This window comes from Thamnophis elegans, chromosome 11 (assembly GCF_009769535.1).
Source record: "Thamnophis elegans isolate rThaEle1 chromosome 11, rThaEle1.pri, whole genome shotgun sequence".
NCBI classification, from domain to species: domain Eukaryota; kingdom Metazoa; phylum Chordata; class Lepidosauria; order Squamata; family Colubridae; genus Thamnophis; species Thamnophis elegans.
Window position 1 is genome coordinate 56,538,276 of NC_045551.1, and position 24,356 is coordinate 56,562,631.

Genomic DNA, 24,356 nt, shown 5'->3' on the forward strand with positions numbered 1-24,356 from the left:
GAACACTGCCCCCTGATCGCACAACTGACAGGGAAACCCTTAACCTTTGATGGCTTTAATCACCGCTTCTTTAATTTCCTTGAACTAAATGTTGATGTTTTGTTCCATTTCTCCTCTCCTTCCCTCTAGGGCATAAAGCACATTGATCATTTTGGTTTTATATGTCGGGAATCCACCGAACCTGGAATAAACCAGTATGCTTGCTATGTCTTCCAGTGTGCGAGCGAATCTCTGGTAAGAATCTTCAAAATACCATTTGCACTGTCTGTTTGACACAGAACTGGGCGGTGGGGAGAGGAGATAAGGCTGTTTTCTGTTTCTGATCCATATGATCTTGGGAGTAGGCTTGATTGCTTCTTCAGTTGGAACTGGTCCATATCAGAGAGAGAAAAACAGAGCCAATTCTCTCTGGTCAAAGATTTGTACATACCTCACCAGCCTTCCACAATGGTTGTCTAGTTTCTACCTTCCAGAGTTTTAATAAAATCAATATGATGGTGTTGTGGCCCGCCAGTGAATCTGGCAGCAGATTCGGACAGTGAGGATTTGGAGAGGAACATGGGCCTGTATTGGAGTCTGAGGAAGGCTCTGACGAGGGCTCTGGGTTGAAGGCAGAAATGGGGCTAGGGCCGTCTGAGAGTTACCAGCTGCCTTTGGATATCAGTGGGGCAGAAGAACATCTGGAGCCTGTTCCCAGCGTGAGCATGCGCAGAGCTTCCAGGAGAAGGGACCAGCTAAGGAACAAGGGCCAACTCAGGAGTAGCCCACAGGTGGATGGTGAATGGCCCCTCCCCTAGGGAATAAAGAGGAGCGAAAGGGAGAGGAGTTTGCAGGATACAATAGGTTCAATTCATTAGGGTGAAGATCTGCTCCTGACTTCTTGCCAAGTATTGTCTGCTACAGAGTGGCATTTGGAAGATATCGGCCTGGCAGCTCTCCAAGCCTAATAAATGTCTGTAGTTGTGAAATCTCTTGAAAGACTGTTAGCTGGGACTTTGGTGGAGAGGAATTCACTTTAACCTAAATAGAAGGGGTTTTATCGGGAAGAGGAGTCGGCTTCGTGCTTTTGGGAAGCCTAGGTCAGAACAGATGGTTGATTAGACCCACTAAATGTTTTCTCCTAATTCAAGTGAAATTTACCCTCCTGTAATCCAGACTCTTTCTGGGCTATCTGTGTGTCTTCCTTCCGTCAACAGCCCTGAAAGGGCTGCCCACCCCAGGACTCCCCAAAATCACTGAATTTTCTCACTGAATTTATTCTTGACTACCTTCATGCCATCTGCTGAAGCCACGCCACTGGTATTCTCCTTAAAATACTCCAAATTTCAGTGCAGTTCAAGCAGAAAAATTATTTCTGAGCCGTGGTGGTGCACTGGTTAGAGTGCAGTATTGCAGGTCACTTCTGCTGACTGCCGGCTGCCTGCAGTCAGTCATTTCGAATCTCACCGGCTCAAGGTTGACTCAGCCTTCCATCCTTCCGAAGTAGTAAAATGAGGACCCAGATTGCTGGGGGCAAGAGGCTGACTCTATAAACCACTTAGAGAGGGCAATAAAGCACTGTGAAGCGGTATCTGAAGTGAAGAAGCTTCTTGGATGAGAAGTCAAAATGTTTTCAGAAGGGAAACCCCCAAGAACATCCAGTTGGCTTATGGAAAAGCAACTTTGGGACAACAGCTCAAATACAATATTTTTCGGAGTAAAAGACGCACCTTTTTCCCTCAAAAAAGAGGCTGAAAATCTGGGTGCATCTTATACACTGAATACAGCTTTTTTTTTTCTCCCAACCCCCACCCCCTTAATCAAAATGGCCATGCATAGCCTTTAGGAGCTTTGCAGTGTTCGTGGGGGCTGGGGAAGGCAGAAATGAGTGAAAATGGGCTGTTGTTAGCTCAATTTTGCCCCCCCCCAACCCCGAGGAACACTCTGAAAGGCTCCTAAAGGCTATGCATGCCCTTTTTGTGACAGAAAATGGGCCCGTTTTCACAAAAATTGGGCTTTTTTGCTCATTTTTTGGGGGGGCAGCTCCCAGGAGCACTCTACAAGCCTCCTAAAGGCTATTCATGCCCTTTTTCTGAAAAAAGAAAACGGACCCGTTTTTGTGAAAAATGGGCCGTTTTTGTGAAGTCTGCAGAGTGCAAAAAACTTTTTTTTAAAAATCTGCCTCTTCAAAACCTTGGTGCATCTTATACTCCGGTGCATCTTATACTCTGAAAAAATTCGGTACTTTTTTGATGCAGCTCTGACTGAGATAATTCTCTGGGTCAGAGGCAGCGACTGGTTAACAACCCTTGCAGAGAGTGGTTTTTAGACAAAGCAGATACTACTCACTTCTGAACGTTGTCGCAAGCCACTATCATAGGAGATAAAGAAGAAGCTCTCCCTTTTCTCTGCAAGCGTTTGCCACGAAGAACAGAAGGAGGAATGCCAGCTCTTTTTCAGAGAAGTCGAAGGGTTCAGCGCTGAGTCTCTCCACCCCCCCCCCCCCTCCCCAAGCATCCTGTCTTGTTGACATGCCTTTCCAGACTCTGGGCGGGTTTCCTTCAATAGCTCCATCTGTTCATCTACCGTTTCAGGCCTGAAATGGATTTGAATCTGTATGCCAGTGTCTTGCAACCTCTGACCCTTTTTTCCCCACCGAGCTTGTGAAGCTAGGCCCGTCTGGAGCAGGAGGTGGTGGGAATCTTGCACACCTTGGGGCTGGGAGTTTGCCTCCCATCTGCAGGACACTAGCGAGCCTCCAAAAGTTTGACTGATTAAAAAAAAAACTAGAAATGGAGCTTCTGACACTCAAGAAACTCCGTGCTTTGGCTGCGAACTGTTTGTTTGGAACTCCTTAGAGGGTCTTCTTTGCAGGCTAATAATGCACACGGAGAGCTGGATGTGATCTGGTTTCTGATGCGCAGCGCCATTGAAATTCACGGGAACCCGGCCTACTTCGGTGCTCCGGCAGCAGAAAAGTCACCTGCTCTATTATGCCCTTTTCTATGGGCTGGTATAAGAGCTTTGGCTCGACCTGGGGGGAAAAAACCTCCAGGTCTTAGGAAAAGACCCAGAATTTAAAATCTAACCTTTAAAATTCCCTTTCTTAGGTGGATGAGATCATGCTGACTCTGAAGCAAGCCTTTAGCACAGCAGCTGCCCTGCAGAATGCCAAGACCCAGATCAAACTGTGCGAGGCCTGCCCGATGCACTCCCTCCACAAGCTGTGTGAAAGGATCGAAGGTAGCCACGGTTTTCAATCTTGCGTGGTCTGAAAGAGACCCGGGGGGTGGGGAGGGAGGGGGACTAGGAGGTTTCGTGAGGCCTGTCTGGCACGCTGGCCCCCCAGCCCCTCCTCTCCATCCGTTGCTGCTCATTTATGTGAGGAGAGCACAAAATGCCTTTGTGTGGGTACCATAGAATTAGGCTCGGAATAGCTTTATTGTCGCTTCGAATGCACACTAATCGGCATGCGTTGAAAAGTCATACAAACGATGGATAAGGAATTAGATATTTCTTTAATGAAAACAGAAAGATCAAACAACACAACACAAAAGCCTATGTGCGGGGTATAACAATAGCATATACGGCAAGGAGAAATAAGAAAAAAAGGAAACAGCAAACACCATTGCAGGAGAAGCTTAAAGGTTGGGGGCCGTGTTGCAGAAAGAACCACACATATTAAAATCAAAGAAGAGAGAGATTTGTGAAACACAAAATCAATCTAACACTTCAAACAGAAATGAAACGGCAAACAAACTATTTCGAAACAGCAAATAACCAGGTAGATGGCTGACCCACAAATGGAAAAAAGAAAAAATCAAAAAGCTGATGCAGCAATTACAGGATGAACATGGGAATTTGTTCCATAAGACAGAAGAAGAAGAAAGTAATCCAAAAAAATCCTCTCCAAGGATCACCACCTCCAATATATGCTACCTAAACAAGACATAAATAATAAATAAATAAATAAAAATAAATAAATAAATAAATAAATATACTAAATTTGCATGTACCATACCTATATAGATGACAAAGAGGACAACACGTCTTACTTTGGATGTATGCATGTAAAGTACATGGCGAGAAAAAGGAGTTTCGTGTCCTTCTGAAATTGCATCAGAACTGAAAAAATAACTTACGACCATTTTCACACTTACCGTATTTTGCGGAGTATAAGACGCACCTTTTCTCCCTCCCCAAAAGAGGGTGAAAATCTGGATGCGTCTTATACACTGAATACAGCATTTTTGGCCTCCCGAAACCCACCACCTGGGAAACCCCGATTCACTTAACCAACGGTGTTGCTAATTTAAGACCTGCAGCGATTTACTTAACAGCTGTGGCGACAAAAAGTCATAAAATGGGACAAAATTAACTTAACAAATTTCTCACTTAGCAACTTTTGGGGCTCAATTGTGCTTGTAAGTTGAGAATTACCTGTATTTCCCCTGGATGGGTAGCAGGTATCAGCGATAAAACAATGTCTAAGATTTTTTGCCGATGAAGCAGAAATGTTTCCTATTTCTGTTTACTTCCTTTATCAATGTTTATTTCGGAAAGCACATATTTGGTGATCAGCTCCCTCTGGTGGGCAAAACCGTAAAGCCACTGAGGTTGTGTTAAAGTCCAACATTGAAAAAGCTTCCCACGCTTCCAGTTCTTGGTGTATTGAGTCAGAGACCAAAACGGATTATGTTTTGTTCTTTAATAAACCACGTTTGCAGAAGGGCCAGACTAGTTGCAAGCTCTCGGTTTCCAAAAAGAAAAACCGGGATTTCTCAGATCTGAAAAGATGTGAAGCTAGGCCTTGATTAGTCTGTAGAGAGTCTCAGTCATCCATGGTTTTCCCAAAGGTGCTTTTTCAGGAGGCAACTGGACTTTCTTGTTTTTTTTTCTTTTGAAGACGTTTCACTTCTCATCCAAGAAGCTTCTTCAGTTCTGACAGGATAGTGGAGAATGGAGAGGAGAGGAGGCTCGGAACATTCCTTGCCTCCCTGCTCTATTGAGTCCAGTGGATGTAACTGAAAGAGGCAGTGTCTCAGATAAACCGGCCCCAACAGGTGTTCTGTGGATCTGATGGATTGACACCTGTCATTGATGCTTGATGAGAACGTTTGGGAATTGGGAAGAGGTCTCGAAACCTGATTAACAAGTTCCATTGGAGAAAAGCAAATGGCTTCCGTTTCTCCACAGGCCTTGTGGTCCTTGGGCTTTCTTTGAACGCGATGTCATCAGGCTTCTAGTCTCGTCTCACTAAGCCTTGAACAAGATTAGCGCCAACTTTGGAAGTTTACAGGATGCAGTTTGTCAGACTTTCAACAAAAAAACCGATAGATCTGAAGATATTTTCTCTAGGGTCCCCCCCCCCTCGTTTTTTCTTTTCTTCTTCTTTTGAAGATGTTTTGCTTCTCATCCAAGAAGCTTCTCAGCTCTGCCAGGATAGTAGGGTGTTCTGACCCCCCTCGTTCCACACCAACACACTCCGAGCCAAAGATAAGTCACGGCATTTAATTAACAGACAGACAGGTCCTTGGCAGCAAACCGGCACAGATAAGGCTTGGCAGCAATCCAGCCTGCCAAGCTCATAACAATGTTCTCCGACATTCGTTCCTGCATTGACTTCTGCAAGAGGGATGTGTGAACAAGCAGTCCTTTTATAGTCTGGAGAGGCCTAATGACCACCAGCTGAGTGCAATTACCTCCTGTAACTGCGCAACTGTTCCTGATGCCTATTAGCTCTTCGGTGCCGTGCATCCAGGAACAACTCACTACTGGCATCCGGCTCACTCTCCCTTGTCTCCTCCCCACTGATCCAAGGCTCAGGTGCCTCCTGGTGGCCAACCAGCCTCTCTGCGCCCTCCTCGGAGTCGGAACCCTGTCCAGGGTCCTCCACATCCTCCAGAGCCGACTCATAGGGCCCCTCGCTGTCGGAGTCTGGTGGCAGCTCCAACGGCTCCTGCTGGGCCACAACAGTGGGGAATGAATGGAAGGATTTTTTTAAAAAAACAAGACAGTCCAGTTGCCTCTTGAAAAAAAACACCTTTGGGACAAACCTTGACCTGGATGACTGAGAATACAGACTTTTAGCAGTAGAATTTGGGATGGACCTTTTGAATGGTGTGGGAGTAGGAATGGATTTCCAGAGGAAAAAAAATTCAGACTACAGGAACCTGGAGCATCACTCAGGTGACCCCGAGGACACAGATAAATCTCCAACTGCTTCAACGTCCCTCTAAAACAGGGGTCTCCAAACTTGCCAATTTTAAGTCTTGTGCTAGCTGAGGAATTCTGGGAACTGAAGTCCCCAAGTCTTAAAAGTTGCCAAGTTTGGAGAGCCCTGCTCTAAAAGGATGAAAATAACCAGCTGTCTACAAGGAATATAAATCCTTCCATTCCCCACTATCCCGTCAGAGATGAAGAAGCTTCTCGGATGAGAAGCGAAACGTCTTCAAACGAAAAAAAAAAAAACAAGAAGAAAATCCAGTTGCCTCCTAAAAATCACCCTTGGGACTAGGGCTTCATTTTTTTTTAAAAAAAAAAGCTAAATTTGCAGCCTCTGAGCAAGAGAATGCAAAAATATCTGAGAAAGTTTTCACATGCTTCTGAAAACTTATTTTTGTTGCTGGCACTACATAATATTTTATTTTTTTTATTTAAAATTTTGTTTCAGTGAATAAACATTAAAAACATTGGACATAGAGTAACATTTCTGGCTTTGTCACTTCCATACATATTTTTACATAACAACAAATACAGTTTCTACTTATCATAGCTACATAGCTACATTCGTCTTATTAACATATACCTTTTCCTCCTTTATATATTTATCTATGTATTATCCGGTTCCAATTTTACAATCCTCAAATTATTCTGTTCCGACTCCTTTTCCTCATTTCCAACCATTGATACATTTTGTTCCAAATTTCACAATGTTCTGTCTCATCTCCATTTTTGATTTCTAGAGTCGATCTGTCCATTTCTGCCCAGATCAAAATTTTCTTTACTACCTCTTCTTCGGTTGGGACGATCACTGTTTTTCCAATTTTGCACATGTACCAGTCTTGCTGAGGTTATCACATGCAGCATTAAATATGTCACTCCTTTACCATATTTTTCTTTTATCATTCCTAATAGGAATAGCTCTGGTTTTAAATCTGTCTTTTGATCTAACATCTCTTCCAACCGTGCCATTATCTGACGCCAAAAAAACTAAATGATATTTTAAAGTACAGTGTCATTTCACATAAAGATCTACTTGGACAAAGGCTACGCTGTCAAAGAGTGATAGCATCAACAGGTGTGTTCACCTTTATGCAAAGATTGCAAAGAACATTCTACCAACCAAGGACTGGAATGGGAATATCTACTTCTGGGTGAGGCTCTGAGCATATCAATACTCTGAAGAACCCCAGGTCTTCTCTCCCAGACTTTTGAAGTACGCCCCAAATAATGAGACATTTCTATAGAAGGCAAACTCAGATTGTACCTTGGCCAAGATGAAGACTATAAACAAGCAAGTTTAGCTTGTGGCTTCTGCTTCTTTGGGGGTCCAGTTATATTCTTAGATGGAAATAGCTTGATAAAAAACCCTATTCTTTTCTCCTCTCTTGTCTGATTGGACTTATAAAAATGATGACTTTAAAGATAAAACAAGGAATGAATGTGGGGTGGGAGGCCTTCTTAAAACCTGTTCCAGAACCTGATCAGTGCATCAGGCTCATCTGAATGGTTTTCTGCCAGCAGGGGCCCTTGACTTCCAGAGTTGATGGTCAACACAGCGGAGATATCTCTGCATGTTGTTCCAACCAACCTTCTCCCCAATCCCTTCTTCAGGAGTGCTGCTTAGGGCAATGTCCACCATCTCTGAGGTTCTCAGACCCACGCCAAACTGCTTTGGCAAATTGCTTTTGTGGTAGCCAAATCAACCAAACGAGGAAGGGGAAAGGGTTGGGTTGAGCTTCCACCAAGCCACCGAGGAAGGAGGAAGCAAAGCTCTGGCCGGAGACCTTGAATTGTGTTGTGATCTGTCAGTAGCTGGCCCCTCCAGCAGTCGAATCAGAGGTGGAGGAGGTGTGGCAGTCAGGGTCAGCAGCAAGGCTACCTGGGAGCTGCGAGGGGGAAGAGGGAATGGAATTGGCAGAAAGAGAGACAGAGGCAGAGCCTGGACTGTCCATCAGCCCTTAGATGGAGAGTCAACAGCCCCCAGGTCTGGAGGTGGCTGATGAGGAAGAGGAGGAACAGTTGTCCAGTGCCTAATGTACAGGTGTGCAGAAGGCAGAGGAGAGGAGAGCAGTGGAAATCTATGGGCCGGTCCTTGGGACGAAAGAGCCACTGCTGCTAGCAAAGCCCCAACCTAGATCTGCGGATAAAAGGCAGGAGGCGGAGAGGAATAGATGTGGCAGACAATTATTCATCTTCCTGCCGGACCAATTTGTTAGCCTGCGGTGTGTGTGTGAGAGAGATTTTTTCCCAGGGCTGCTGGCACTCCTAATAAAGGGAACATTTGTTTAACTGTAAAGGGATTGTCGTGTTTGGGAGCTGGGTCAGAACAAATAGTCAACTAGGGAGATGAAGGTCTCCTGGCTCAAAGGGATGGTGGGCATCTGGGAGGCAAGGGCATTGGTGGGCAGGGCAAGGCATTGGCGTTTTGGTAGAGGTGGTGTGGATTTCAACAGTCACACTTCAGCGGAATCTTGTCTTTCTGACTGCAGAGAAAAGCGTGTGAGGGCTTTACAATGAGTAAAATCTCTCTGATGCCCAACGACCTCTCTTCTTTCCCTCTGAAGGACTTTATCCGCCAAGAGCCAAGCTTGTAATTCAGAGGCACCTGTCCTCTCTCAGTGACAACGAGCAGGCGGACATCTTTGAGCGTGTTCAGGTAATAATCCCCCCCCCAACTCCCTCAAATACAGCACTGGGGATGATCTCTGCCTCTCGGTGGGCTCCAAAGCTTTTGAGAACCAGAAATGCACCTCAGGAGTTAGCAAATTCTTTTCCGAAACCCTGAGGTAATATGGCTGCCAATCGGAGCAGAGCCGGTTATCACAAACGTTTCCTTCTCTCCTCCTATGGTAGAAAATGAAGCCGGTTAGTGACCAGGAAGAAAACGAGCTGCTGATTTTCCACCTGCGGCAGTTGTGCGAGGCGAAGCAAAAGACCCACATCCACATTGACGAGACCCCCATGGTGAGCTTCTCCATCTTCTCTTATCTTTTCAGGAGTTCCAAAAGAGGCCCGGGAACTCCTTCAGCGATTCCATTCTCCTCACAATTCCCTCTCTGTGGCTGCTCCGGCCCTCTGGAACGATCTCCGCGTGGAGATCCGGACCCTTACTACCCTCCTGGCCTTCCGCAAAGCAGTTAAGACGTGGCTATTCCGGCAGGCCTGGGGCTGTTGAACCATCCAGCCCCATTTGAGGTTACGGCTGTTGTAGAATTTTAAATTGTTGTTTTGTTTTATTTTTTGTATCCCTTCCCCTTTTTTTTTATTGTGAGCTGCCCTGAGTCTCTTGGGAATAGGGTGGCATACAAACCCAATAAAATCCAAATCCAAATCCCTTCATGCTTTTGGGGAGATTCATCTGGAAACAGATGGTGGATGAAGGAATCCTGATGGAATAGCACTTAGACCACGGGTGGGTTCCGGCTTCTGCTACTGCTCAGGGACGCACCATGCGCTCCCTATGCGTGTATGCACAATACTTTAAAAGATGCTTCTGTGCATGCGCAGAAGCAAAAACAAGAGGGTGCCTACGCCGCTGCTGAGAGAACCAGTTTGGGGGCATGGCAGGCCAAGTTACTACCTACTCGGCCAAACTGGTCCAAACCAATAGGAACCCACCTCTGACTTAGACTTATATACTGCTTTACAGTGCTTTACAGCTCTCTCTAAGCTGTTTACAGAGTCAGCTTATTGCCCCCAACAATCTGGCTCCTCATTTTACCCACCTCGGAAGGATGGAAGGCTGAGTCAACCTTGAGCCTGGTGAGATTTGAACTGCCGAATTGCAGGCAGCTGGCAGTCAGCAGAAGTAGCCTGCAGTATTGCACTCTAACCACTGCGCCACCATGGCACATTCCAGTGAGGAAAGACTAGCATTATCCTTCTGGGTTAAGTTTTGCTGCTGGGAACCATAAGGAAGGGAGGAGGACTAGATTTCCTCGAGCCTAGAGATCATCCCTCTGTCCCAGCCAAATTTGATTTAAATCAAGTACACGAAGTTCTCCATTGATGAACATTTAGCTTAGCAACCATAGTTATACTGGTGTGGAACACAGATAATCCTCGACTTGCAACAAGTTTGTTTAGTGACCGCCCAAAGTTACAACTCCACTGGAAAAAGTGACTTATGACTGGGTTTTTTCCCCCCCACACTTACATTGCAGCATCCTCGAGGTCACCTGATCCAAATTTGGACGCTTGGCAACTGACTCATATTTATGACCGTTGCAGTGTCCCTGGGGTCACGTGACACCCTTTTGCAAACTTCTGTCAGGTAATGTTAACTGGGAGCCCAGATTCCCCTTGACAACTGTGTTACTAATTTAACAACCGCTGTGGTTCACTTAACAACCGCAGCAAGAAAGATCGTAAAAAGGACCCAAACTCACTTCACAACGGTCTCACTCAGCAACAGAAATGCTGCGCTCAATTGTGGTCATAAGTTGAGGATTACCTGTAAGGTCATCAGGTCCTTGCACTTATACTTATATTGAGGAGCCGAGGTGGCGCAGTGGTTAGGGTGCAGTACTGCGGGCCACTTCAGCTGACTGTTATCTGCAGTTCAGCGGTTCTAATCTCACCGGCTCAAGGTTGACTCAGCCTTCCATCCTTCCGAGGTGGGTGAAATGAGGACCCAGACTGTTGGGGCAATATGCTGACTCTGTAAACCGCTTAGAGAGAGCTGAAAGCCCTATGAAGCGGTATGTAAGTCTAATTAATAATAAATAAATAATACTACTACCGCATAGGGACCACAATTCATAACCACACAACCACAATTCAGGCACTTGGCAACCAACTCGTAATTATGACCAATTGTGCAGACCCATGATAGCCCTCTGTGATTTCTTTCGCCAGTTTCGGGCAACCCCCCCCCCCATTTGGAAGAAACGGTTCACACTTAGCGACTGTTGTAAAAGAAATAGTCATGTATTAGTAATAGCAATAGCAGTTAGACTTATATACCGCTTCATAGGGCTTTCAGCCCTCTCTAAGCACTTTACAGAGTCAGCATATCACACCCACAGTCTGAGTCCTCATTTCACCCACCTCGGAAGGATGGAAGGCTGAGTCAACCTTGAGCCGGTGAGATTAGAACCGCTGAACTGCAGATAACAGTCAGCTGAAGTGGCCTGCAGTACTGCACCCTAACCACTGCGCCACCTCGGCTCTTTAGGGGCTGATTTGACAGCAAGGACTTAACGATGAAAATTCCAGTTCAAATGTTGGTCTTAAGTCAACAACTAAATAAATAAAAGCCAGTTCTGCCTTTTGCCAGCCTGATCTTGCATCTAAGCAGGTGACTCAGCAAAACAAAAGAAAAATCTTTCATTTAAAATGGAGGGGAGGAGAAAAATGGCTGAAAGAGATAAAACGCCTTTTTATCTCTTTCTCTAAACCCAACCCTGACAACGTCCTGCGTTTTATTATTTTTCTATTTGGAATCAGTTTGGCAGTTGCATGTTTTGGGTTGCCTCCTCGTTTGCCGGTTTTGATACGATGGTTTATCTCCACCATACAGAACGCGTCTAATAACACAATCCCCGAAAACACCACCAGTAGTGGAAGATTCACCCTGGATATCCTGAAGAACAAAGCCAAGAAATCCTTAACCAGCTCACTCGAAAACATCTTCTCCAGGGTGAGATAAACCGCTCCGAGGGAGTAAAAAGGCGGATAAAGTCATTTTTTGAACCGTTTTCTCTTGTCAAATTAGTTTCCCTGTGGGTGGAGAGGAAGCAGACAACACTGTATAAAATGCTTCACCGTACCTTTCTTCCAAAGTTAAAGTTCTCACGGCACCCTAGAAATTGTGAATTGCTCTGTTGTCCCTTTGAAACTGCTGTTTTCAAACCGCCCAGTTTCTCTTTGAAATCACGACTTCAGAATTTAGCTCTACTTCAGTTAATTAGCAATAGCAATAGCAGTTAGACTTATATACCGCTTCATAGGGCTTTCAGCCCTCTCTAAGCGGTTTACAGAGTCAGCATATTGCCCCCAACAACAATCCGGGTCCTCATTTTACCCATCTCGGAAGAACGGAAGGGTGAGTCAACCTTGAGCTGGTGAGATTTGAACAGCTGAACTGCAGAACTGCAGTCAGCTGAAGTAGCCTGCAATTCAGAATTTAGCTCTACTTCAGTTAATTCAGAATTTAGCTTTAAAGAACGGTTGCGGGAATTGGGGGTGGCTAGCCTAGTGAAAAAGAAGGCGTAGGGGGTGACATGATAGTAGTGTTCCAACAGCTCAGGAGTTGCCATAAAGAAGAGGGGGGTCAAGCTATTCTCCAAAGCACCTGTAGGGTAGGACAAGAAGCAATGGGTGGAAACTAATCAAGGAGAGAAGCAAAAATGATGAGCAGAGTAGCCTTATTGTATTCAAGTCACCCTGAGCAAAGCTTTAAAGTGTGGCTTTGCAAGGATTGTCATTCAAAACGCATCAGCAATAAAGCACTTGGAAATAACCCAGCAATTCAGCTCATAGTTGGAGGGTGCGAGTGAGGGGTGCCCGTATAAAACAAGCTATTCTCCAGAGGACCTGAGGAAGTAATGGATGGAAACTAATCAAGGAGAGAAGCAACCTAGAACTAAGGAGAAACTTCCTAACAGCGGGAACAATTAACCAGTGGCACAGCTTGCCTATTCCATTGAATGGCAGAAATTTCTTGACAACTAGAAAAATTAATCAGTGGGAACTCTAGAAGTTGTGAATGCTCCAACACTAGAAGTTTTTAAGAGATGGGACAATCATTTGTCTGAAGTGGTACAGGGCCGTGATGGCGAACCTCCACAGTTAGCACCTGAAGCTCTCTCTGCGGGCATGTGAGCTGTCGCCCCAGCTGAGCTCCACTGTGAATGCACACACACCTCCGGCCGGCCAGCTAATTTTCGGGTCTCTGCTGCGCATGCATGGGGGGGAGGTGAGGCACATGCAGGAGATGTTTATGCATGGGGGTGGGCAGGAGGAGTGGGGGGGGTGGCGCTCCACCCATGCCCTGTGTTTGGTCCTTGGAGGCTTCAGGGAGGCCCCCTGAATATTTAATTCAACCACATGCTAGTTTTGTGGCTGCTCAGAAAATAGTCAGGCACGGGAAAGGTTTCGTGACTCCGGATGTTTTTTTTCCCCCATGGGAAATGGGTCCAAATGACTCTTTGAGTGTTTAAGGTTGCCGACCCCTGAGCTAAGACGAAGGGACAAGCCCAAGATCACAATAGCTGGCTTTCATGGTAAGATGAGAATAGAACCAGCAGTCTCCAGTTCCCCAACAAATGCGTGCTCGACAAAAGCGCACCGACGAAACCATGGCGAGAAAACCGTGAGTTCTAAATCACGCCGACGAATGAGTGCAGAAGCGTGCCGACAACAGTGTGCCGACAAAAGCGTGCCTTCAAAAAACAAGTAATACAACCTAATAACCCTAATCCTAACCCTAATCCTAACCCTAACCCTGAACCTAACCCTGAACCTAACCCTAAACCTAACCCTAAACTTAACCCTGAAACTAACCCTAAACCTAACCCTTACCTTAACTGAAATTTCGCTTTTTTGGGCGCGTTGTTGTGGGCCGTTTATGACATCGTGGTTTTCTCGCCGCGCTTTTGTTGACGCGCTTTTGTCGTGCGCGCATTTGTCGGGTCACGGCAGTCTCCCACTTTCAAGCCAGGTGACTTAACCACTGGACCAAACTGGTTCCTGAGGGTCTTCCCGCCAACACAGGAACCGCAGAGGCAGGAAATGGGTGCCAGCGAATTGGCCTCTTGTGTCTTGCAGGGAGCCAGCCGCATGCGTGGTCGTCTGGGGAGCACGGAGAGCTTTGAAAGGTGCAACCACCTGACTTTCGACAAAGTAGTACCAAATGGATGGAAGCACCCGGGGTAGAACCCGTTGCAGAAGAAGCAACGGCATTGGTTTACCTTGCTTTCAATCACAGGTAGTCCTCAACTTACACCTGCTCCCTTAGTGGCCTTTTGACATTACAGCGAAAAAAGTGTCTCACGATCATTCTTCACAGTTATGACCGTCGTAGCCCTCCCCATGTTCACGGGATCAAAATCTGGACACTTATGACGGTGGCAGTGTCCTGGGAGCAGATGGGGTCCCCTTTTGTGACCTGACCAGCAAAGTCAATGGGGAAGCCAGGTTCACTTAGCAACCTCGTTACTAACGTAACCACGGCAGCGATTCACTTAACAACTGTAGCAGGAAATGGGGCAAACAATGGCCCATTTTGCTTGCTGTACAAAACTGACTTTAATCATGTAAATTATACTCTACCAGAATTGACAGAGCGTCACTTGAAAAGATTAGAAGCATTTGAAATGTGGATTTACAGGTGGAAGTTACATATCAGCTGGGTTGAAAAAATGACCATCTTGCTGAGCAAGAGAAATTTTGAGTTCAGTTGTTATAACCGAGGACTAACTGTATAGGACTGGAACCAAATATGCTGATACGAATATGCTTCACTCACTGGACCAAAACTATATTTGGTGTTATATGGGCAATATTGGGAGTGGACTTCTTCTTGTGCCACATCCATCCTCTGAAATTGGTGATCACGTTGGCAATCCTATTTTTGTCAACAACGACATGAAGAAATACTGCTGAGTTTTGTCCAAACCGGTCCCATAGAATTTGAAGCCATGATGTTCTTCTTCTGCCTGGACCTCATTTGCCTTCAATCTTTCCCTGGAGGATTAAGTGAAGGATGCTATATTTTTCCAGGTATTGAATCACATGTCCAAAATATTCTACCTTTTGCTTTTTGATGATTTCCCTTGGTTTTCCCAGGTGGCTTATCACCTCCTGATTTTAGAATTTGTCAACCCAGCTGATATGTAACTTCCGCCTGTAAATCCACATTTCAAACGCTTCTAATCTTTTCAAGTGACTTTCTGTCAATTCTGGTCGAGTATAATTTACATGATTAAAGTCAGTTTTGGACAGCAAGCGATTGTATGCACAATCATCATGAGTTGATCCCAATTTGATTGCCCGTGCGTTTAAATTGCTATTACGCTTTTAAAGTTTTACGTAACTCTCAATTGATTTGATGGGGCTTACCGACTGGTTTGAAAAGTGGTTTATCAGGGAACAAGCAAATGCCAGGTGACCTAGAGGAGATAGTAACCATTTCCGAAAATTAGATTCTCAGGATCTTGCAAAACAACCTTGAATTGTTTGAACAAGAACACAGATTTAATGCTCTGATTGAAACTGGAAAGAGTTTGACCCCCTTCTACCTCTTTGCAACTTAACCAGTAAATGCTTCGTTAATGAATCAATTAGCAACAGAAATTTTGGGGTCACTTGTGGTTGTACGTCAAGGACTACCTGTGGGGTTTTTTTTAACATTGAAGAGAATAAGTGGGAGGAAAGTAAGTCATAAAAACTCTGGGCTTTCTCTGGAGAAGCAGAAAAAAATTTCACCCATCAGCACCAGCATGGGGAGCATTCGGAGAGGATGAGCTTCTTGTGCTTAGCAGGCTGGGAAAGGTACCCTTTCTGCTTACTTCCTGTTGAAATGCTTTCTCCGTTACTCCTACAATAGGGATTTCCCACCCCCTTCCCCAGGATATAAATTCAGGGTTGTTTGTGTGCAGGTTTTCAATTATCCTGCCGGCTTATCCGAAGTGGAGCTCCCACCAGATGCAGCTTGAACAAGGCAGGGAAATCCTGTCGGCTCCAGATCCAGGAACCGGGTCAAGGGGCCAGCTTTGGTGAGGAGGGTGGGCTTCTGGCTCGCTTCCTCCTCTTCTTCCTCCCTCCCTAGATGGTCCTCTGTTAACATTTGGACACCCTGGGCTATGTCAAACGCGGACAGCGTTCTCCCTTCGGAGAGCAAAGTGGTTTGCGTGTTTTCTTTATAAGCTTCAAGAAACGCCTGACTTTGTGTGGAGAGAACCACCCCGTAGAAGGTGTGGGTCGGCAGGAAAGGTGCATAGAAGACGTGGGTCGCCAGGAAAGGTGGGTAGAAGGTGTGGGCCGCCAGGAAAGTCCCTCATTCTTGTCTGTGGCTTCTAGGACTGCTCCTCTGGGGACTCCCCACCTTCCACACCTCCGGCGTCTCCCGTTGCCTTGGCTGGACACCCGTTTCCCGAAGAGGACTCCGATTCTCCTCAGTTTAGGAGACGCGCACATACTTTCAGCCACCCGCCCTCCGCCTCCAAGAAGAGGATCACTTTCCAGAATGGAAGGTCTCAAAGTGTCCGGTCGCCCCTCCTGAGGCAAAACTCAGCCGAACAGAGCAGGTGAGTTGGGCTGGGAGAGCCAAGGGACTATCTTTAGAGGAGATGCGGATTGGATGCCCACTTGGGAAGCCTCCTGAGGTCCTTAGTTCAGGAAACTCAGGGCTGTCTTCAGACAGGTAGATGTCCTGATTGGGATGGGATGGTTGCACGTATTTTAAGTAGCCAGGTATACGATGACAATGATGATAACAACAATAATAATGATAATTAATAACAGTGATACCCATTGTCATCGGAGCACTTGGTAGCATGTCCAAGAATTTTATAAAACACATAAGGAAATTGCAGCTTCCTGCAATAACACCAGCGGAACTGCAAACAACTGTGCTACTAGGAATATCATATATTTTAAGAAGATATTTGGTTAATCCCTAGGACGCTGGCAGCAACCCGTATCAACCGTTAGCACCAGTCAATGGTATTTGTGACATCTTTAAATGCTCAGTTGACTGAGTTTCATGTTTAATGTATAAAAGAAATAATTAATAATATCTGTTGACCAACTCCCAGCAAGTCTCTTGAGAGGGATAAATATTAATCTGCTTATAAAATGATACTTGAAGGTGTAGAATAATAGCAGAATAACAGAGTTGAAAAGGACTGTGAAGGTCTTCTAGTGCAAAATCGGTCAAAATTAGTCTTCTAGGTGCAGAATCGGTCATTGATCCTGTGCACTGAGACAGGAATGACTAGTTTAAAATGAAGGAAAAGAGGTCATTTCCAAAATTCTATGTATTTAAATCTCAGGGACCTTGGAGGTCTTCTAGTCCAAATCGGTCAAAATTAATCTAGGTTCAGAATTGGTCATTGACTCTATGCACTGAGGCAGGGATGACTAGTTTAAAATGAAGGGAAAGTGTCATTTCCGAAATCCTATATATTTAAATCTCAGCCATGAAAAACTTTAGAGAAGACAAAAGAGAACATTTTGCTTTTATTTTTTTTAACTTGAAATTTTATAGCTTCATCCAAACTTGAATTAGATTTATTTATGGTGCAGGGTGTTTTTTTCCCCCCTGATTCCTTCAAAGCTGCTTCGGTGTTAAAAGGGGGAAGAAGGGTCTACGATTTCCTGGTGCTATTTTAAGAAAAACAATTTGAAGCCACAAATCCATCCTAAGTAAAAGAAAATTTGGAGCCAAAACTGGATCAGTCCTGTGGTTGATAATTATGATCCACATGTTTAGCAGGCCAACAGTCAGAAAAAAAAAAAGGAGGAGTAGAATAGAATAGAGTAGAATAGAATAGAATAGAATAGAATTCTTTATTGGCCAAGTGTGATTGGACACACAGGAATTTGTCTTTGGAAAAAGAGGAGTTCATTAAAGCCCAATTGTCCTCCCACTAATCAGTCTCAAATGGCAGGGATTGAAACATTATTCCCAGGATTTAAGACTGGTCTGTGCAATGAATAGGAAGCCAGCGAGGGCGGAATCATTTCTTTGGGGAAAAGGGGGTCTTTTGTCAGAATGCAGAGGCCACTTTTGAACACCTTCAAACACTGCTCCATATGAGGAAATATGGCGGGAGTTTAATCCCTGCCTTGTTGACACACCTCCTGGCTTTCACAAGACCCAGAGGGGGTTGACTGTTGATTGTATGCAAAGATTCTTGTGATCTCCTCTGGGAATCTCCGTTGATTTCAGTGGGACTCATTTCAGTGGGATCCTTCAAGGCTTTGTCAGCTGAAAACTGACACATTCTGGATATTTAGACCAGGGGTTGGCAACCTTAAACAATCAAAGAGCCATTTGGACCCGTTTCCCACAGAAAAGAAAACACCGGGAGCCACAAAACTCTTCCCGTGCCTGACTATTCCCTGAGCGGCCACAAAACTAGCATACATGGTTGAATTAAACTTTCTGTTTTCTTCTGAAACTTTTCTTTTCTTGGATTTATCCATGGTGGAACTACCAGGGGGTCGAAATGCTCAATAAATTATGTCTCAAATTGGTGGTTGAGATGCATATTTTGAGCAACAGGGAGCCACAACAGAGGTATGAAAGAGCCACATGCAGCTCCAGAGCCACAGGTTGCTGATCCCTGTCTTAGTTGAATGCAACTTCATAAACAGGTGGTATTCAGCCGGTTCGGATGGTTATGTCTAGTTTGATGAAAAGAAGAACTAGGGGAGACATGATAGCAGGGTTCCAATATCTCAGGGGCTGCCACAAAGAAGAGGGAGTCCAGCTATTCTCCAAAGCACCAAAGGGAAGGCCAAGAAGTAACGGATGGAAACTAATGAAGGAGAGAAGCAACTCAGAACTAAGGAGAAATTTCCTGACAGTGAGAACATTAATCAGTAGAACAATTTGCCTCCAGAAGTTGTGAATGCCACAACACTGGAAGTTTTAAAGAAGAGATTGGAAAACCATTTGTCTGAAATGGTTTAGGGCAGTGATGGTGAACCTATGGCACGCGTGCCACAGGTGACACGTGGAGCCATTTGTCAGGCACGTGAGGTGCTGCCTGTCAGCTGGCCAGCGGGCACATTTGCGCTTTGAGTTCACCCTTTTTTAAAGCCATTTTTCACCCTCCCCAGGTGCCAGAGGCTTTATAGGCGCCTGGGAGGGCGAAAAGAGCCTCCCCCACCCCCAAAGGCCCTTCGGAGGCTTCATGAGCTTCCCTGAAGCCTCTGGAGTGCAAAAAACCAGCCCTAAGGCAAATCGGAAGTTTGGGAACGGACTTCCTGTTTGCAAAACGAGGGTCGTTTTGACTGCTGAAGGTCGTTTTGACTCCTTCCCTGAAGCCTCCTGAAGGTCCCTGAAGCCTCCGGAGGGCTTTCCGGGTGTGGGGGAGCTGTTTTTGCCCTCTCCAAGCTCCTATAAAGCCTCTGGAGCCTGGGGAGGGTGAAAAAAGCATGCAAAAATGGGGGGGGGTGTGCACGCATGCGCACTGGTGTTTGTGTGTCGCACATTGCATTATGGGTGCGGCACCCCCACACATGACCCCTCTGCGCTCCCCCCACTTATGGCACGCAAGCCAAAAAAGGTTCGCCATCGCTGGTATAGGGTTTCCTGCCAAAGCAGAGGGTTGGACTAGAAGACCTCCAAGGTCCCTTCCAACTCTGTTATTCTAAATTCTATGTTCTAAGATCTGCCTGGAACTGTTGCTTCCAAAAACTGGTTTGCTGTGTACATGAAGGGAGATAAACAGCTCCTGGGAATAGCTAATGGAATATCCCTAGTGTGGGTCTCACCCCTCCTGCTTTTTCCAGGAGGCAACTGGACTTCATTTTTCTTTTGAACATGTTTTGCTTCTCATCCAAGCTTCTTCAACTCTGACAGGATAGAGGGGAATGACAGGCTTTATTATTCCTTGTAGACAGCTGGTTATTCTCATCCTTTTAGAGAGTCGCGGAAGCAGTTAGAGGTTTATCCGTGTCCTCAAGGTCACCTGAGTGGTGCTCCTGGTTCTTGTAGTCTGCAATTTCTTTCTCTGGAAATCCATTCCTACTTCCACACCATTTAAAGAGTGTTCATCTTCAATTGTATAGCTAAAAGTCTTTAGAGATTCTCAGTCATCCAGGTCATGGTTGTTCCCAAAGGTGCTTTTTCAGGAGGCAAGTGAACTTCCTTGGGTTTTTTTCTTTTGAAAATATTTCACTTCTCATCCAAGAAGCTATTCTGTCAGAGCTGTAGAAGCTTCTTGGATGAGAAGCTGTAGGAAGTTAGCACCCATCTCTCTCCTAGGAAAATGAGATATTTTAGGAAATATTAAAAGGACATAATATTCCCCTAAAAGGGAGGCGGAAAGTCATCACCCCTTAATGTCAATGAGCCTTTAAGGCCTGAGCTAGTCTATTCTACATAACAAAGACTACCTCCTTCAGGTAGAGCTATAATAGGAATCCCAAAGCCTTTTCATTACAACATCACCCAGCAAGGCTTAACCAAGCCTGGGACTCAGGACAGCCTATAGAGTTGCCCCTGCATGTCCCCATGGGAGCGTGACAACCAATCAGCATACAAGCTCAAGTTCAAAAGCCCAGAGAGGGCATAAAACCAGGGCATTCTCAGCATCTCTCCCCGTTCCCCCTCAAACTATGTGGTCCTGTTAACCATTAAAACCATCCTTCCAAGCAATCTCTTGTTTCCAGTCTCTTTCTCCCCACTTGGAACTGAACCCAGATGGACATTTCTTCCAACAATTTGAAAGGTCTTCAAAACAAAACAAAAAAAAAACCCCAGAAAGTCCAGTTGCCTCCTGAAAAATCACCTTTCGGAACAACCATGACCTGGATGGCTGAGAGTCTCTAACAGTCTCTTGCTCCGACTTCTCTCTAAAAGGTCTTTTGGAAGAAATGTCCATCTGGGTTCAGTTCCAAGTGGGAAAAAAATACACTGGAAACATGGAGGCTGTTCGGAAAGATGGTTTTAATGTGGACAGGATCACACGGCTTGAACTCCTGAGCAGAAAAGGACAAAGAGGCTGAAAGTCCCTGGATTTATGCCCTCTCCTGGGCTTTGAACTTCCTGGGGCACAGGGAGAGTATCCTGATTGGTTGCTGTCAGAGGTCATAGCTAGCTTTGTAGGTTGTGTGCTAGGTTTGGTTGAAACTTGGTGGGTGTACAATGATATGGGGTAGATCTTTGTTATGTAGAATAGGTTGGCCCAGACCATTAATGGCCCATTGACAAAGGTGGGGGACTGATTTTCTGCTCCTCTGAGTTTCTACTTCTCTTTTAGGGGAAATATTCTGCCTTTTTAGTATATCCTAAAATATTTCATTTTTCTAGCAGAGAGGTGGGCTTTACCCTGTTTTCCTAAAAAATAAGACCTCCCCGGATAATAAGCCCAATTGGGCTTTTGAACGCATGTGCTAAAATAAGCCCTCCCCTGAAAATAAGCCCTCCCCAAAATATTGCAACTATGCTCACCGCCTTCTTCGCCTCAAATCTTGGAACTCTGGATGATTGGTGACATTATGGTCAATTGAAAATATGAATGTATACTATAAATTAATGGAAATTCTTTGTTCTAATCTCCGCTTTTTCTCCTTAGAGATAGGTGACACTATAATACTTTAAAGACTCATTGTTATTTGATACATAATTATGAATTCAAGGAAATAAGGATTGTTACAAATGAAAGAATATTAATGGTAATTTGAACACATAATGCTCAATGACAGCGAAATATCCAGTTATGTTTAATGTAAACCAGTGAGGTTAATCCTAAGATTAAGAATTGATGCACAAAAACTTGTAACCAAATGACATGCTTGATGAAATGGAGGAAAGTTGTTCTTTTTCTTCTCTTGCTTTGTTTTTGTATGTGTTATTTTGTTTAAAAAGAATAAAAATTATTTAACAACAACAACAACAACAACAACAAGCTATCCGCACAAATGCCATTAAGGCCAAAATCGAAAAATCCTCTGATATGCCAAATGCAGACTTTGCAAAGAAGCTCATGAAACTGTTGATCACATACTCAGCTGCTGTAAAAAATCGCGCAGACTAATTATAAATTGCGGCACAATTCAGTAACACAAATGATCCATTGGAATTTGTGCAAAAATTATAATATTAAAACAGCAACAAACTGGTGGGAACATCAGCTTGAAAAAGTCACCGAAAATCAGATGGTCAAGATCTTGTGGGATTTCCGTATACAAACGGACAAAATACTGGCTCATAATACACCAGACATCACACTGGTTGAGAAAATAAGGTCACAATCATAGACATCACAATACCAGGTGATAGCAGGGTCGCCGAGAAGGAACATGAAAAATCGCAAAATACCAGGACTTAAAAATCGAAATTCAACGACTATGACACAAACCAGCAATGGTAATTCCAGTGGTAATTGGCACACTGGGTGCTATTCCAAAAGCACTGGAATTACATTTAAAACAGTTAAAAATTGGCAAAATCACCATCAGTCAAATGCAAAAAGCCACACTGCTTGGATCTGCATGCATATTACGAAAATACGTTACGACGTCCTAGGCCCCTGGGGGGGCGACTAGTAACCAATGCCAAATCCAGCGAAACAACTGGCCGCTGTGATGCAATTCTGTTGTGATGATAATAATAATACCTCCCCAAAAATGACCAAGTGTTTATTTCAGGGGTCAAAAGAAAATAAGACCCTGTCTTATTTTCAGGGAAGCGCAGTAACTTCCAACAGGTCATTACATCTCCTCGTTAGGAGAGCGAACTGCAAATTTCACTTCTTCGGAACACTTTACAGTTGAGAAATCGGTTTATTTGAAATGGGATCACTTTCTCAGCATCCTGCCTCTCTGCTTTGTTTACATCTTCTCAAGCTCAGGCTGCAGCCTTGCAGCACAACAGGAAACCTGAGCAAGAATAGGGGTTCGCCCATCAGCCGAGCCTTTCTATCCTTTGTCTTTGTCACAGCAAAGCTGGGCTCTCGCTTGCTCAGCCAGTTTCCCAATTAGAGCAGCCATTCCCGTGCCAGATGTTGCTTTTCCACGTGCTGTTTTTTGGCATGGGAAAGAGTTTCTTCCAAGAATCGCTTAGCAGACAGCGGGGCTAAGAAAATGCTCCCCGCCACCACAACCTTATTCTCCATATTAAAAGGGGAAATACATCTTATTGTCCCACTCCCAGAAAAAGTCTGATCAATGTATTTTGTATGGGGGAGGCAGTGGTGGGTTTCAAAATTTTGTAGAACCTCTTCTGTAGGTGTGGCCTGCTTTGTGGGAGTGGCTTGCCGGTCATGTGACCGGTGGGAGTCGCTTGGCAGTCATGTGACTGGGTGAGAATGGCCAACTTGTAAAATGTGGTGAAACTCACTTAACAACGCTCTTGCTTAGCAACCAAAATGTTGCTCAGAAACTCTGGCATTTGAAGCACTCAAGTCTTATAGCTGTCAAATTACAAGACCCTCCCACCCCTAACCCTTTAGAAAAAAAAACCCATGGGTGTTCAAATTTGACAGCTTTAAGACTTGTGGACTTCAACTCCCAGAATTCCTCCTCCAGTCATGTTGACTCAGGAACTCTGGCATTAAAGTGTGCAAGTCTTAAAGCTGTCAAGTTACAAGACCCTTGCACCCCTAACCCTTTAGAAAAAAACCCAGGGGTGTTCAAATTTGACAGCTTTAAGACTTATGGACTTCAACTCCCAGAATTCCTCCTCTGGCTCTTTATCTTGATGATTGCGGACGGGCGGGGGGAGGGAGCTGAAACCTGTTCTAAACGGCAGGGTAGATTTGTGGAACCTCTTCTATAGAAGAGGTTACAACTGGCAGGAACCCACCCCTGGGGGGAGGGGAATTTAAATCAGAGGCAAAATATTTATTCTGTGGAATTGTGTAAATATGCCTAGAATTAAATGACCTTGTCATCCTGCAGCAGGTGACTGAATGGTGTGCGTTCTCTCTCAACAAGACTAGCTTGGTCACCAATTATAAAAACTGAAAGAAACAATACAGCGTTGAATTGTCCCACAGCAAGTTGGCCTGTGAAGAGTTGGCCCATGGCAAGTGGGCCACGTGTGTTGGCCACAGTGAGTTGGCTACAGTGAGTTGGCTGTGGACAGTTGTCCTAGACCCCATTCCATACTGTTTTGATGACAACACGCAGTTGCAACTTGAGTTAAGGCCAACCTTTTGTGCAGTGGACGTAGACGAGAGGTTCAGCCTCTCTTAAAAGTTGGGCTGGAACAAGGGTCAGCAACCCATGCTCTGGAGCCGCATGTGGCTCTTTTGTCCCTCTGCTGCGGCTCCCTGTGACTCAAAATGTGCGTCACAACAGCCAATGCGCGATACTTGCCAGCATGTGATTTATTGAGCTCTTTGACCCCAGAAGGCCAACCATGGATAAATCCAAAAAAGGAAAAGTTTCAGAAGAAAACAGAACATTTAGTTCAACTACATATGCTAGTTCTGTGGCCGCTCAGGAAATAGTCAGGCATGGGAAGGATT

General features: G+C 45.0%; 1 protein-coding gene across 1 annotated transcript in view; it reads left to right on the top strand.

The window, feature by feature from the left end:
* The first annotated feature begins 129 nt into the window (after nt 1-129).
* LOC116514991 (TBC1 domain family member 4-like) overlaps nt 130-24,356 on the top strand; it is a 46,639-nt gene continuing 22,412 nt past the window's right edge. The window contains 7 exon segments of the mRNA XM_032226859.1: nt 130-234; nt 3,090-3,222; nt 8,769-8,860; nt 9,058-9,168; nt 11,726-11,845; nt 13,975-14,049; nt 16,228-16,454. Coding sequence (XP_032082750.1) covers nt 3,102-3,222; nt 8,769-8,860; nt 9,058-9,168; nt 11,726-11,845; nt 13,975-14,049; nt 16,228-16,454 — 746 coding nt within the window. The 5' untranslated portion in view covers nt 130-234; nt 3,090-3,101.